The 15458-nt window shown below is 41.9% G+C and overlaps 1 protein-coding gene across 1 annotated transcript in view; it reads left to right on the top strand.

Annotated features, from left to right (window-relative positions):
* The first annotated feature begins 551 nt into the window (after positions 1-551).
* SLC16A10 (solute carrier family 16 member 10) overlaps positions 552-15458 on the top strand; it is a 63293-nt gene continuing 48386 nt past the window's right edge. Inside the window, exon 1 of the mRNA XM_027693050.1 lies at positions 552-1221. Coding sequence (XP_027548851.1) covers positions 855-1221 — 367 coding nt within the window. The 5' untranslated portion in view covers positions 552-854. The remainder of the gene's footprint in view (positions 1222-15458) is intronic.

The raw sequence follows: 15458 nt of genomic DNA, 5'->3' as shown, positions 1-15458 counted from the left end.
CCAGGCAGGGCCGAGCGCCAGCTGTCATCGCGTGCGCGTGTCTGTGTGTGTGGCGGGGTGTGCGCATTTTGAGGCGGTTTCTCTTTACTTGGTTGTTGTTTGCAAACAGCCGGGGCGGGAGCTTCAGACTTTCCCCTCTCAGCTCGGTCGGCTGCAGCGGGACAGCGCTGGGTGCAGCTGCCCTGCCTCGTGGGGAGCGGGCTCGGCCTGGGAGCAGGGCCAGGGGCTTGTTTACCGTCCTGCCCGCCGAGGGCAGTGCGCGGTACCTGTGTGCGGGCTCGGGGCGCTCGCTCGCCCGCCTCCTGCCTCCCTCCTCCCGCCCAGCGCCCGCGGCGGTCGCTAACCGCTGACTTCCAGCCTCGCCCCCATCTTCCTCGATTCCCCGCTCCCCCTCTCCGAGCGGCCACAGCATAAGCGCTTATCGCCGCCGCCGCTGACACGGCGCGGTCCCGCCCCGCTCCACCCCCTCCGCCGGAGAGGCAGAGCTGGAGGGCGGGCGGGGAAGGGGGGTTGGAGAGGCGCGTGGCTTCGCCTCCCTTCCCCTTGCCCCCCTCCCGTCCCGCCTCCCGTCCCACGGCCAATCGGCGCGGAGGGAAGCGCTCGTGCCGCTTACGCCCCCGAGGGAGCCCCCCTTTTAAAATAAAGCGGCGGCGGCGCGGCGGGAAGAGTGGGGTGTGTTGTGTGGGGCGGCCTCGTTAGGTCCCGCACATCGACGGACGGACACATAGACGGGGCGCCGCAGGATGCCTGCAGCTCCCGCGGTGAGGAGGTGAGGCAGGCGGGGGACGAAAGGTCGCGAGGAGAAGGAGGAAGGCGGGAGCGGCGCGCCTGAGGGTCTCTTGCCCGCTCCGAGGATGGCGCCGGTGAGCGAGCAGCTGGAGCCTCAGGGTGCGGAGGGGGGCCCCGCCGCCGCGCCCCCCCTGTCCGGCCCATCGGCGGCCGAGGAGCCGCGGCGGGAGAACGGCAGCGAGTGGTGCCCCGGGAGCGGCGAGAGCGGGGCCCAGCCCCGGGCGGCGGTGGAGGCCCCCGACCGCGCGGGCTGCCCCGTGAGCGCGGCGGCGCCGGAGCCCCCCGAGGGCGGCTGGGGCTGGGTGGTGATGCTGGCCGCCATGTGGTGCAACGGCGCCGTCTTCGGCATCCAGAACTCGTGCGGGGTCCTCTTCGTCTCCATGCTCCAGCTCTTCGGCGGCAGCGAGGACAAGCAGCTGGCCTTCAAAACAGGTGAGAGGCGGCCGGGAGAGGGGTCGGCGTCGCTTACAGCCCGTTCCGCCTCGGGCCTTCCCCGCCCCCGGCCGGGGCTCTTGCTGCTGGCGGTGCCGCCGCCCTGGCGGTCGGTGTCCGAGCCCCGCGGGGCTCTCGGGGCCGGCCGCGGGCAGCGAGACCCCTTGGTAGGGGCGTGAGGGCCGGGCGGAGCCTGCCCGTGCCCCGCCGCAAGCACGTGGGGCTGGGCTGAGGCTCTCGGAAACACTCCTTTCATCGGGGGGAAAAGAAGCTGCTCTCGCCTCCTGGCGAAGGTGCGCGCTCGCAGCCGTGCCCCCGAGGCAGCAAGATCCAGGGATATCAGGGGAGAAGCTGCAGGGAGAGAAGCAGGTGTACTCTGGCTTCTTCCGCAGCTGTATCTTTGTGTCTGTCATCATGCGTTGTTGGGAAGAGTGCACGCTCCCGGTCCCAGAAGTCTTTAATCCCCTGCCGTCGTGAGCCTAATGGTTAGTCTAAATGATTAATTAATAGTGGGGTATAGTGGCACTTAAAACATTTCAAAAACGGTCTTAACAGTTGCTAAAAAGAGCATGTCAATGTGCAGATTTACTGCTGTAACCAATATCACAAAACTCAGGAGTAAAATTAATGGTGTTTACTCGACTTTGAAGACGTTAACAGTACTATCACAATCAAATATCCACTCTGCCATCTAAATCACTCTGGACACATAAGTATCAATTAGTTCAAAGGTGAGCATAAATTCTATTTTATTTTACATAAGTTTTCTTTGGAATGTGTCTTGTGCTTTGACTTTGCAAGCTGAGGAAATGCAGTTTTTGGATCTCGCAATAATAACAAATTAATAGCTATAATAATTTATTATAGTAAATAAAGTTGGCTTATTTAAAAGGTAGCTTCATTTAAACTATTAAGATGAAATATTAAAAGAGCAAACATTGTCTTCTATGTTTTTGTTCCTTTCTAAAAAAAAAAAAAGATGTTCCAGGTATGTAGCCTTGCAGAGGTGGAAGCCTTCTAGGAAACTTAGTACATAGTAGGTGATACAGATCTTTAAAAGAGTTTTGAAATCTATGTCTTCCTTAATACTGGGATAAGTGGGCCTAAAGTTGAGGTGTAGGAAACAAAGAGGCTAATTTTCCTCCTCCAGCTTAATAACAATATTTTTGGCTGAAGTAGAAAACCAAGGCAGGTGTTTCTACTGAAGTAGGAAAGCTGGAAAGCTGTGGTGGAGCATTAAGTGATGTGTTCTCCAGCGTTTGAACTGTTTATGGTGATATACAAGGTGTATCCCTTGGTGTCCTTGAGCTATCAAGATGAGACGCTACATCTACATGTCAGGTATGGCAGTGTCTGCTTTGCAGCTGGGAAATTCATATCCAGAAGTAGGTGTCTAGGCTCCTTAGCCTGCACAGGAGAAGAAAGAGGTTCAGAGAAGGAGCTGTGAACATTTGCATACGGACCTGGGAGTCCCTGGCCAGTCAGAAATGCAGAAGCAAATGGGTGGCTGATACTCTGTCTGTTCATGATGCAGAGGTGTAATTGCTTTTTCTGGTTCTGTAGTAACAAACTCTCAAAACTGCTGTCATGTACTTAAAAAAAGTCTGTAGGTACTAGTGCAGTAGTCAAAATAATCAACAAGAGAAAGATTGAAATTATTATGTCTTACCTTCCAGAAGACTAATTGCACCACTGGTGTTTGAGTGAGGCGAGATTGTGGGTGTGCTCCACCCATGTTTTTGAAAATTTGCCCTATTGAAGAAAAGAGTGGGGGGGGAAAATGGGAACTGGCTTTAAAGCCTAGATCTTTTGCGTCTTGCTTAGAAGAGCAGAAAGAGTCCTGGATGGAGCCAGCACCTCCTGCATTGCTTTTTAAGTCATCTGAAAAACAAAACCAACCAGCTGCAGTTGAAGTTTGTTTTGCTCTATCAGATGTGTTCTGGTTTGGGTAATGCTCAAACTGCCACAAGAAGACACTATTTTTGCCTTTTTTTTTTTTTAAACTCAGGTTGGTTTAAGTTGGGGGAAATACCATGAGATAGCTGCCTTGGCTAGAGAACTTGTGTGCATGTGAAGGACGACTGCAAATTAAAAAAAAAAAAGGTGTCTCCTGTGAACAGCAGGTAAAAAGGTGTCCTTCCTTTCAATGCCTGAAAGTACCTTGATGAGTCGGGGGCACTGTAAGAGCTAAGCAGCAGCTGTCAAAGAGAGCTTTTTGTTTCTTAATGTTGAGCCTCATTGACTAGTAACTGTTTGTCTGCCTTTTTTTTTTTTTTGTCTTGTGAAGATAGGACCGAATGTGAACTGAACTAATAATAAATCCTGATACAATATTTAGCTTGCCAAAAGGGGGAGCTATGATCAGGGTGGCCAGTTGCACTTAGTGTAATGTAGCTCTTATTGAACACTGATGGATTAGCTGGCATTGGTGTAGAAAGAAAAAAAATGACTAATGGAAAAAGTCACTATGATTTTAGTGTTGGAGAAAACTCTAACCTGATTGTTCCCATTATATTGATTATAGTACTTAATCTAGTTGTTTTTTTGTTTGTTAGTTTTGGTGCTAGGACTGATTGCTACCCAAATCTGGGAGTGGAAACTGCATTTGAGTCAGATTTAGTAAGTTGGAAAACTGGAATTTGTAGTGAATTGCTGTGTGGTTTTGGGTTTTTTTAATAGTCTAATTCTTCTGAAAAAAAATTTTTTTTAAATCTAAAATGCTGATTTTTGCGAGGTATGAATATTCCAGGTAATTTCTCCAGGGATCCCAGGTGTTTGTTTAATCTCACTTTTTATCCAGAGTACCACAGAATTCAGATTTTTATTTTTTTTTTAAATCCAGGATTACTTAATCTCTGCTATAAGCACATGTGTTGCCAGAGGTTTCTGTGTGCCTTGGGCCTAGTCAGTAGTTGTCTCTTGCTTGTTGTTTTTCTCAAAAATAGGAATTAAGTAGGTTATAGTACGTGCTGTTTTTGTTATCTCTTAATAGCATTTTGTAATATCTTAAAAATGTATGCCTATTTCTTGGTGTAAGGCAAAATGGGATGACATTAAGTATCATAGTCTGTGCTATTTTTATTAGTTTTAGAAGATGGATGGATATTTATCAATACGAAAGGCAAAAAGGGAGGAGGCAGAATGGAGTAGGATGTAGTCAAGAAGTGACTCTGCCTTGTAGATGAGAAGTGGAAGGAACCAAAAGTACAGGCAAGGCAGCAGGGGCATTTCCAAAATGCAGCATCAGCACTGGATATGTAAGGTAAATAACTATAATTAATATTGTTACAGGATTTAGGAGCAGCAATGGAAAAACTTATGCTATGGATAATAGAGGGTTCACAAATGTCTTCAAGGGGCACCTTGTTGTAATTATTTTTTATGTAAAAATTTGAACATAAGTGGTATACAATATTTTGGTATTCTGTTAGTAAAAAGCTCACTTCCTTGCTCATGTAGTGCACTATATAAGCAAATCCATTGTTTCCTTGGGTAGCTACTTTTTTGTTCAAAAGCTAATTGATGTACAGCTGCAGAAGAGGAAAAGCCCCCAACGTAAGTATAAAACTTCTAGAAAGGTGTGCCTGAAGTCTCAGGAAACTACTCTGTTCATTGTTTATAGTTCATTGTGTTAGAGGAACAAGTTGGGTGGAAAAAACCCATGTCAATGAAATACAGGACGCTCTTGGCCCTTGGAAATAGAGCAGACCTAGTGGGCCTCTAGTGCTCAAGTGCAATTGTAGTCTGATCATCCTTGAAGGGAATGGATCAGGTTCTGAGACCATTCCAGGCTCTGGCAGGAAAAAATGCTTGGTTCCTTTCCCTGTTGGAGTTGCCACATGGGGATGAGGAGCACTGAGCCAGTCCCATTGTTATCTAAGTTAGGGATCTGTGTGTGAGTCCTATCTAGTCCTGTGTTGTGCTGTCTTCATAGATGCCTCTACTGTACAGGGTTTTGTGTGTGTATGTGCACATACCTGTTTTCAAAAGGGAAATAAATACTGTGATACTAGTGGCAACAGAGATAAAAAGGCTAGGTTTCAATTAAAAAAAAAAGTTTAGATAAAACTAGTTTAATTGCTAGTTCTATGATTTACAATACTGGTTCTGTAATTCCGCTGGATTATTCTCTCATATGTCTGCTCATCCTCACTTGTACAAACAGCCTTGTACAGGGTGTATGTTCTCTTGTTAGTGTTCTGCATGCTTGTTTTTGTGTTAACCAGTGGTACTAGAAGACAGTGCATCAGCTGGCCTGAACTGATTATCTTGTGTGCTTGTATGCCCTTACCTTGGTTTGGCTCTGTGAGGTGCAGCCTTTGGTGATGTATCTGGCCATCAGAATGGTTGCTAGTTCACTCTGCTGACTTAGAGCATTGTCAGCACCTTCGTGACTCTTGGACTAGGGTTGCTGTGGGTCCAGTAGGGCAGGGAGGAGAATTCTGCCTTTGCTGTCATATCCAGGCTATAATTCAGATACTGACAAAATAATGACTACAAAGATCTACAAGGTTTGAACAAGCGAATGCTGCCATGTATGGTATTTAAATTTTGCTGGGCAGGGCTGGCTTTTTAATTTCACCAGATAGTTTGAAGTTTTCTTTTACTCTTGAATCTTTTGATATCTTCCTGCGTATTCCTTCAGAGATGAAAGCACCATCATCAATTCTGTTATAATTCAAGCCCTTTTTCTGTAACTGTCCTTCAGAGCCACACTTTCATCTCTTAATCTATGGGATATTGTTTCCAGCTGGCAAACTGGAACTGTCACGTGGTTTATGAGAGAGCAGTTGACTTTTATTTCTCTTTTTAAGAAGAAATAAATCAAATTTGGAACATAGAAGTTATCAGAATACCGAAGTGTAATTTCTGTCATGTACAAGAAAGCATGCTACTATGTAGCACCTTGGTCAATAAGGATTAGGTTGCAATGGAGGATGTAGTTCCACAAAGTGCTGGACTGATAGATTTCAGTACTGCTTTAGTCTACTTTCTTTCCCAAGTTTGTGTGGCTATTAAAACCAGTGCAGGGAACCAGCAATAGATTCTAACCTGAAAACCAACCTGATGTAGAAGTAATGATTAGTTTCATTCAGTTGCAGTCATAAATTTGTACTCTTTTGATGTGGCTTTGTGATTATAAATATATGTGTAATTGAAGATTGACCCAGTCATCCTATCAACTACTCCAAACTGCAAAGTTGAAGATAGTGTCTTTAGTATGCTGTCTTTATTTAGAACAGAATAGTTAATACCACTACTGGTTATGCATACACACATGCATCTTCATGCTTCCAGCTCTGGAGTGCTTCTCTTGAACTCTTGATAAGTTGTCTGCAGACTGATTAGCCTTGAGTCTGCTAGTTAGGTTGTTTTTTTGTGTTTTTTTCTTGTCTTGGAATTCACGTTTGTTAGGTCTTTTTGTTTCAGGTGCAGGTTAACTTGCAAAAAGTTGCTTAGTTAGGGAGAATACTCTTCCTAATGTGTCTGAAAGCTAGTTACCAGTTTATTTTTTTGGGTTTCTTAAGAGGCAGTACTTTCATTTCACAGGGATGAAACATCCCTAAAAAACTCTAAAGACGGCTGGCTATTGCCACCGCTCTGCATTAAATTCACATGCCTCAAGTTATTAGCTTTGGTGTGCTGCCTGTCAGACAAAACTGTATCCTCTAAAATCAACTTCATACAAATCCACTGAAATGCCAAGTTTTTACCGTACTTTATTCATAATAGTTTTGTTCCATGTGAAATACTTTTCATACTTTCAATGTTACATTTTTGTCATCATCTCTGCTCCTATAAGCTTCTGTAATGTAGAGAAGAAAGGTACTGTGTCATGTTACAAAATGAAGCTTTGCTGTTTTCTGGCATGAATGATGTACTATGATAACATTGTGCTGTCTAGTTTGTATTATTTACATAACCTAATGGTTTTTCTTTCTGCTTATTATTAGTACCTGCAGCCAGTGAAGCTTAGTTGACTTTGAAGTTTTCCAGTGTGCGTTGCTCCTTGCTCTTCAACCTTGTTTTGTTTAATTGATCTGTTCAGTGTCATCTTATTCATCCGTTTTGGCTGACATTCTTTGAGGTTTCTCAACTCCCTTCCTCATTTTGAGTTGGCCTAAATAACTGCTGTCTAAAGGGGAAGTTAGTAAAATGTGTGTGTTTATTAATAGACCTTCTTCTTGGACTTAGCTAGATGTACCAGAGCTTAGTGTTTGCCTATCCATAAAGATGATTTTGTTTTTCAGTGCAGTCTGCTTTGTGTCCAGACATTTCAAGTTTCTTGATAATGTTCTATCTCTCATCATGATTTCTTTAGCCTTCTTAGATGAGTGCTGTTAAAAGCCATCTTGAAGTTTAAATGTAATGGCCTTTTTTTTTGTGTGTGTGTGTGAAGAAACAATAGACTGTTCTTAAACTATTAAAGCACAATTTGTCTACTTACTCTTTTAGCAAGTTTGAGTTAATTCAGCAATTAGAAATAAGAACAAAATGGTTAAGATTGTAGCCTTTCTGCTTGGAGCAATGTCTACTAGAGCAGGTTGCTGAGGACCTTGCCCGGGGAGGTTTTGACCATCTACAAGGATGGAGACTGCACAGGCTCTGAGGGTTATCTGTGCAAGTGTTTGACCACCCTCACAGTAAAGAAGATTTTTCTTACCTTTAAATGGAATTTTCTGTACTGCAATTTGTGCCCTTTGGCTCTTGCTTCTTGAGAAGAGTTTGGCTCAGTCTTTTTTAATTTCCTCTCATCAGGTATTTATGCATGCTGATAAAATTGCTGTCTCTCCCCCAGCGTTTTCTTGAACCTAACCAACTCCACCTCTCTGTCTCTCACCATGTGTCAGATGCTTCAGTTCCCTTCTCATTTTTGCAGTCCTTTGCTGGATTCACAGTAATAAGAAGACTACCTGCTCCACCTTTGGCATAGTTGGGGTTCAGACTCTTGAAGCTTGAGGATCTCAGAGAAGGTAAAGTCAACCTCTTGCCACCTCCAGTGCTGTGTAGTGTTCTGACACGCTCCCACATTTCATTCACCTGGTAACACAAGCATACACCTCCTTAGGCATCTGAGTGCCTTCCTGCCTCAGTGAGGAGCCACAGACCTCCTCCTTCCTGAGGAGCACAGTCTGAGTTGGGACCTATGGTGTCACGGGGACAGTTGCTGCAGTGTGTGCTGGGGAGTGTGTCCTGTGGCAGCACCACTAGCGAGCGAGTGTTGGCTGCTCTGAGAAGAGCAGCTGGTCCCCTTTGCTATGCCCTGTTGTTGGCCAGCTGCCATGGCTCTGCTGTTGGAGCTGTGCTCTAGGTCAGCCCCTTTGTGATGTGAGGGCTCAGCAGTCATATGAAACTTAGTATTTAATGTTTTCTGAATTTTATATACATATTACCCACTGTTTGAAGAGCCACATACAGATAATCTTAGCTGAGGAACTCAGTGGCAGTTCAGATTTAGCTGTAGCATTGTTGTTGCTTGGAGACTATCCTAATCTGTGTTTCAGTTCCTCATTTCTAAATTGGTGGATTAATTTATTAATACATTTGGGAATTAGTATTTGATCAGTCACACAAACATTTTCAATAAACATTGATCTATAATGCTCAGCAAGTAATTACCCAATTTGAAATGGCTGCTGTTCTGTGAACTCCATGGAAGGAGATGGACTGATTACTTGCATCCAAGCTAATGCAGTGCTTATAAGATAGCTGCTTGACATCAGAATAGTCAATTCCTTCATTATGTGAAGGAATGATATAGGTTGTTTCTTATGTATTCCTATATATTTCTTTTTATTCTTTCATTTTGTGAACAAACAAACAATGCAGACTTAGACTACTCCAGTTCAATCTTCAGCAAACATGTACAGGAAGGATAATTCTATGAGAAAATATTCTCTTGTGATCTTACACTATCTGTTTTAGTTCCAGAGATCTAATTTATTACAATAACAGCAGCTCTGGTTTATATCTTGCTGTTAATTTTCATGGGAACTGGACAGGAATGACTGGTTTTAATAGCTAAGTTAGAGTAGCAGTCCTTTAGTAAGGATGGGACCAATTTAAAAAACATCAGTGTTAGTTCCCACACACAGGAAGGGATTACTGGGATGTTGAGCCCAGGCTCTTGCTATCAGCAGCATGTCTGTAATCCCATGGAACGTGATCTCAGACTTGAAGTTGCAAACTTTTTTGTTGCCTTTTTGCTGAATAAGCAGAAGTAGTGAATTCTTTGGCTATTTATCTTCTGCAGTGTGCTTTGTACAGTAGAGCTGTACTTTATGTATGTGTCCAAAATACCTCAATAGTTTTTTTTCTTTTGCATTTTTAAGAACACAGATAGGAAGACTAATAAGTACTTTAAAACATATTAGCTATTAATTTAATTCTCTTAGTTTCTAACTATTGTCCTCTGGGAAATTCTTTGTAAAATCATCAGTAAGGGTTGTCTTTTGGCTCCTGCTCTGGGTTTTAGCCATTTTTTCAAGATACTTCAATAAAAATGTTGCAAATAGAAAATGCATTGGGTAAATAAAAAGTCTTTCTACTTCATTGTAAAGTATCTTGAAACCACATAATTTTAGCTGTATTTTGTCAATGCTCTAACTCTGAACAAGGATAATACACTATGGCATAATGTTCTAAATAAATTGTGATCTTTAAGCTTTTGCAGTCTAGAGGGAATGAACAATCCTTTCTTTTGGAACAAAACATAGCTTTCATAGTTGCAAGTTCATTATATGAGACCAGGAACAGTGTTCTTGTGTATAAGGTTGGAAAGCTGCTCTTTTGCAAAAAAAAAATTAAAAACAACCAAAAAACAAACACTTAACTAAGGCAGCAAAAAGAGATTGTTCTTATTAGACAAGTCCTAGTTTTAGCATTTATTATATTGCAGTGAATGCTTAAGAGCTCAATGCAAGAAGAAAAGAGAAGATTAGTATTCATTAAAAAATGATCTTGAGTGAGTGTTGAGATGGGCTGTATCTTTGTAGGCTTTTATGCTGTCTCTGGTGTGAGCACTCTAGAACTCCCTGTTGTCCTTAGACTGACTTTTGTGACTTTGTCTTGTTAATTTTCTATACCCAGGCATGTACTAGCCATGCTCCTCTTAAGTAACTACTCAGTCTGCTCTAGACTAGAATCTGGATGGCAGCTAAGGCACATACAGAATGAACAGTTGAACAACAAAGACATTGGTATAGAACAGAAACCAATTTGGTTTGTCCAAGCAGACCTGTATCTCTTGTCAGAAGAGCTGGAAGCACTAAGTGTGCCTGGCCTACACAGCCAGGGCTTACTTGGACAGTAACCTGATCCTATGTTATAATTAAACATGCTGGAGACGTACTGGTTTGGAATAATCTCGATGGGTTACACAGGTGAGACCGAAAGCCTACTTGTTGTCAGTTTGCTCCACGTTTAGCACATGTTGTAGTTTTAAAGTGGTTTGATGTCAGCTTCTATGTAATGCTGCTTGTTTTTATGAGAGGGAAGAAGGTGTGGTAATGCTGCTTTACCTAAAGATGCTCTTAATCTCAAGCATGTGAGATTGAAATTGAGAACCTGAACTGTGGTGCATATTTTGGACATATCAGTGGTATGTGTCATGATTCAGAGTAGCAGCCCTATTAGAAAGTTGATGTAGTGTTGCTAGATAATATTTTTTCAAATCTTGAGTGTGCTATTTATATGATGACTTTTGGGTTCTCATTCAATTTATTTATGAAAATACTGCCTGTAGCCCCTTGAGTTCATTGGTTTAAGTTGTCATGTGTGTGACAACTGAAGGTGTATACTTTAAACAAAGCCTTTATGGTTTTGGCACACAAAAAGGAATTTGAAATTGACCTTTTTTTCTTTTGTAACTTAAAGTAATTTCCTACCTTTGAAATATTTATGTAGCTTAGGCGCATCAAAACCCAACATTGCATTCCAGACTCGAAAGAAATTAGGACTCTCAGCTTATAGTTTCTGGCACAGCTGGGTTCTGGCAGTGATCTAGAAAATTAAATCAACACTAGGGAGTTTTCTGGAAGCTTAAATAAAATGTGCAAGCCTGGGATGTATTTTCTAATCCTATCAGAGTAACCCCATTTTTTACAGATTGAAGCATGAAGCATTAACAGCTTTTTACACCTCTCTATGTATCAAAGTATTTTGTTAATGGTGCAGCAGTTTAATGAACATTTAGTTTCATGCAGTGAAATCACTGACCCTTGAAGGTGTGTGTTGGGGGACTGGGATAGAATTGGGTGGATTACTGAGATGGCTGGAGTAGAACTGCGCAAAATCAGTATGGACAATGTTAGTCTTTGCATAGTCAGAAGTTTAGTCAGAATGACCCAACTCTGGTGTTCTGAATTTTTATTGCTTTTTCTGATATTGGGCAAAGAAAATAGTATGTTGCGTGCAATTTGTGCTCTCTCATGCTGCATTATTGATCTTTTGTAAATGTGGTATAAGGCATTTAACTTAATGTATGTTATGTGATACAGGTTCAGTCTCGGCATCAAGGTCTGTGACAACAACTGTATACTGTTATTAATAATTTTTTTAGATGAACATGTATTATTTCAGCAATTGGTCAAAATTTTAAAATATTTAAAAAATAATTTAACTGTATTTATTAAGGATAATTGGGAAAATACAGGTAGGGAAAGGTGGATATCCTACAAGCTACTCTGCTGCCTGTTCTTTGGGACATTGTCAATGCTACCTCTGAGTATTTGAGATTTCTTTTCTGGTTTATGTGGTGTCCCACCTACCAGTATTCTAAGTATGTATTTTCCTGATCAGAGATAAGTGAGGTGCTATAAACAGTAATTTAAAAGCCAGGTGAAAAATTGTATCATTTTGTTAAAACTGCATCTGGACCTCTGTGGTTGTTCTGGAGTTTCAAACAAAAAGGATATGGATTCTTAATGTGAGAACTTTCCTCTAGGCTTCGAATCAAGGATTAGAATGGAAAGGATAGAAACTTCATTTCAATATGAAAATTTCCTGCAAGTTTTATATTGTCTTCTGAAGGTGATCAATCTTAGCATGTCTCACAATTTCTTGTTTATAAACAGTTTGGATTCTGTGGAAACTTTGAGTGCTAGTTCTTTGGGATATGATCTCTGCCAGCTGAGATGTTGATTGCTGCTCAGTGTTTACTGTGCAGAAGATGTGGGTATTACAAACAGTATTCTTAGAATGACAGGGTTTCCATTATTTTTATCAAGATATTGCTTTACAAAAAAATGTTAGATCTCTGCTTTCCTTGAGCTTTTGCGGAGCTCTATAGAGAGTGCTGTTCTGGAATTCCTCTTCAACACACCTTTTTGTTTTTTTGGAAGAGAATTAATTTCTGTGACTACAACAGCACAGCTTGGTTACATTGCCTTAGAACCTGGTTACTGCTTTTCTTTTGTGTGTTAAACTAAAATCTGAAGTACAGGAGGCTCAGTGGACTCTAACAGATAATTAGGAGTGGTCATACTTAGAAATAGCATTAACCGTTTAGAAATGAGTACTAAGAGTAAAGTGAATAAGGTGATTAGGCTTGTGACTCTGGCTGGTGTGATTGTAGCTGATCAGTGGATTTATTGGGTCTTATCAAATATCAAGTAAATCATGCTTTTTATCTTTTTTTTTTTTTTTTTTTTACATTTTAAGACACTAAATGCTACTTTGACCACACAGTTTTTAATACTGTTTCCTGTGCTGTGCACCATTGATGATTCTGATAAAATACATATTACCATGATTGATTCTTAACTATGTAACTGTTTCCCATTCTGAAGCTTAAGATTCATCTTTTCATTTTACTCTGCATCCTGCTTAATAGATAAGTAACATGTTAGTTTCATATATATTTGACCTATATGTCATAAAATCCATAAACCTTTCAACTAGAGTGGGGGAGAGGTTGCCCCTTAGCAACCACTATGTTGTCTATCCCTTACCTGTTTCCTAACAAGCTACAGACCCTGTAGAGTATGTAGACTCTATTTTTACAAAAGGCAGTGGATTTGCTCTGTAATGTAGAGCCCTCCATTACGGAATCATAGGATATCCTGAGTTTGAAGGGACCTACAAGGATTATCGAAGTCCAGTTCCTGGGCCTGCACAAAACAGCCCCAAGAATCACACCATGTACCTGAGAGCATTGTCCAAACACTTCTTGAACTCTGTCAAGCTTGGTGCTGTGACCACTTCCCTGGGGAGTCTGTTGCAATGCCCAACCACCCTCTGGGTGAAGAACGTTTTCCCAGTATCCAACCTAAATCTCCCCTGAGGCAGCTTCATACCATTTCCTCAAGTCCTGTCACTGGTCACCACAGAGAAGAAATCAGTGCCTGCCTCTCTTCTTCCCCTTGTGAGGAAGTTATAGACTGCTATGAGGTCTCCGCTCGGTCTTCTCCAGGCTGAACAAGCCAAGTGACCTCAGCTGCTCCTCATATGGCTTCCCTTCTAGTCTCTCCACCACCTTTGTAGCCCTCCTTTGGATGTGCTCTAATAGCTTTACACCCTTCTTATATTGTGACACCCAAAACTGCATACAGAACTTGAGGTGAGGCTGCACCAGTGCAGAGCAAAGCAGGACAATCACCTCCCTTGACTGCATGGCAGTGCTGTGCTTGATGTGCCCCAGGATATGATTTGCCCTTGAGTTTGTAAGCTCTACTTTTTCTTAACTTTAAATTTCCTGACAGAAGACTCATGAGGGTCATAAACTAATTGGGTTTTTTTTCCTCAGGCCATTACCGCCAGAATTACCATGTATCTTTGTGCAAAACTCATAGCTCGGGAGTGTGATGAATTAATTTTAAGGTAATCTTGCCACTAAGTGTGAAATTGTATAATGAATAAAATCCTTTTTTCTTGAATAAGTGCCTGTAGTGGCCGGTGTTTTAGTGAAATGTTGTGTAGCTTTGTGTAAAACATCAATTGAGTTGTGTGATTAAGAGTTTGTGATTGGGGGAGTACATGAATGTTTAGTGGGAATCTAAGAGATGGTTAAAGAATGGTTTAGCAGTATTTACATAAAGGTAGTTGAAATGAGGGGAGTTTAGGACTAGTGTAAATGCAGAGGAAGGAAGAAGGAGCCTCCACCTATTGTTAGGCCTGGTAAAAGAGATCAAAGGTAAAATCAATCTGCTTATTTTAAAAGTGGGACATCTTGTTAAGCTTAGTGAGAATGCTGCATCCACACAGATTTGCTTTTTTGTGTAAGGACTTGCCTTTTAAATTGACTGTACTGCTTCTGATTACAGCTATGCTTTGCTGTTGACATTGTTATTTGCTTTAGCAGTTACTTTTTGTCTTTAGCTACTGTGTCCATTTTTTATGAAGTAACTTCACGATTGAAAAGCCTCTTCCTGTGCAGTTGGTTTAGTTTAGGATGGGCACAGGTCCTTTGAAATTCTGTAAGTCATGAATTTCAGTTTAGTGTAAGACAAGGATATCACAACTGTTTTGTGATAGAAAACAGTACCATGGGCTTTTAGAGCTGATCTGTTCGTATGCTTGACTCAATTTAAGGAGTATCAGTTTGAAGTATTATGGTTACATTTTTGCCCTCAGTAGTTATATCTGGCATGTGTTAAAATATTAAATGGGCAAACTATATATAGTCGTTCCCCTCCGTACCTTTTTTTCCTGTTTTTATCTGGGTCACTATGGGAGTGCTGAATCAAATGTGATTATCAGAGGGCTTTGTTATGTTCTGAAAGGCATGATATGTACTGAGGTAAGAGGCAGCCTTCTCAAATGGCACTGGTGCTGATCATTTTGTGATGCTTTGCATCACACTGTACCAGTAATGTGCATTTTGTGTTCATGGGTGGTTTTTTTTCTTTTGCCTTGCTCTGCTTGTCTGTTTTGTTGCACTGGAATGTTGGGTGACATTTTCAGACAGTGATGTAAAATATGCCAGGGTGATATTACATCTGGAGAGACCTGGCAAGGCATGGAATTCAACTGGCAGATTATAGTAGATGGAGATCTGTTTAGTTCATTCAATGGTTTGCAGAGAGTTACTCAGCTGACCAGATGCAGGCTTTAACTTTAGGGTGGGCTGAAACTCTGCGGTTTACCCTAGCTTTGCTGACTGGATCTCTGCTGGCTCTAATGGGAGCTTTGACTCCATATTCACATGGGCATCTACACTTGGGTCCTTTAATATGCTTTAACTTGGAAGTTGAATCCAACTCCAGGTGTCCTGTAGTGACCCTGAGCACAAAAAAAAT

This window comes from Neopelma chrysocephalum, unplaced genomic scaffold (genome assembly GCF_003984885.1).
Source record: "Neopelma chrysocephalum unplaced genomic scaffold, ASM398488v2 Primary Assembly neopelma1_23, whole genome shotgun sequence".
In the NCBI taxonomy this organism is placed as follows: Eukaryota; Metazoa; Chordata; class Aves; order Passeriformes; family Pipridae; genus Neopelma; species Neopelma chrysocephalum.
Note: the sequence above shows the minus strand (reverse complement) of the source record. Positions and strands in the feature narration are given on the sequence as shown.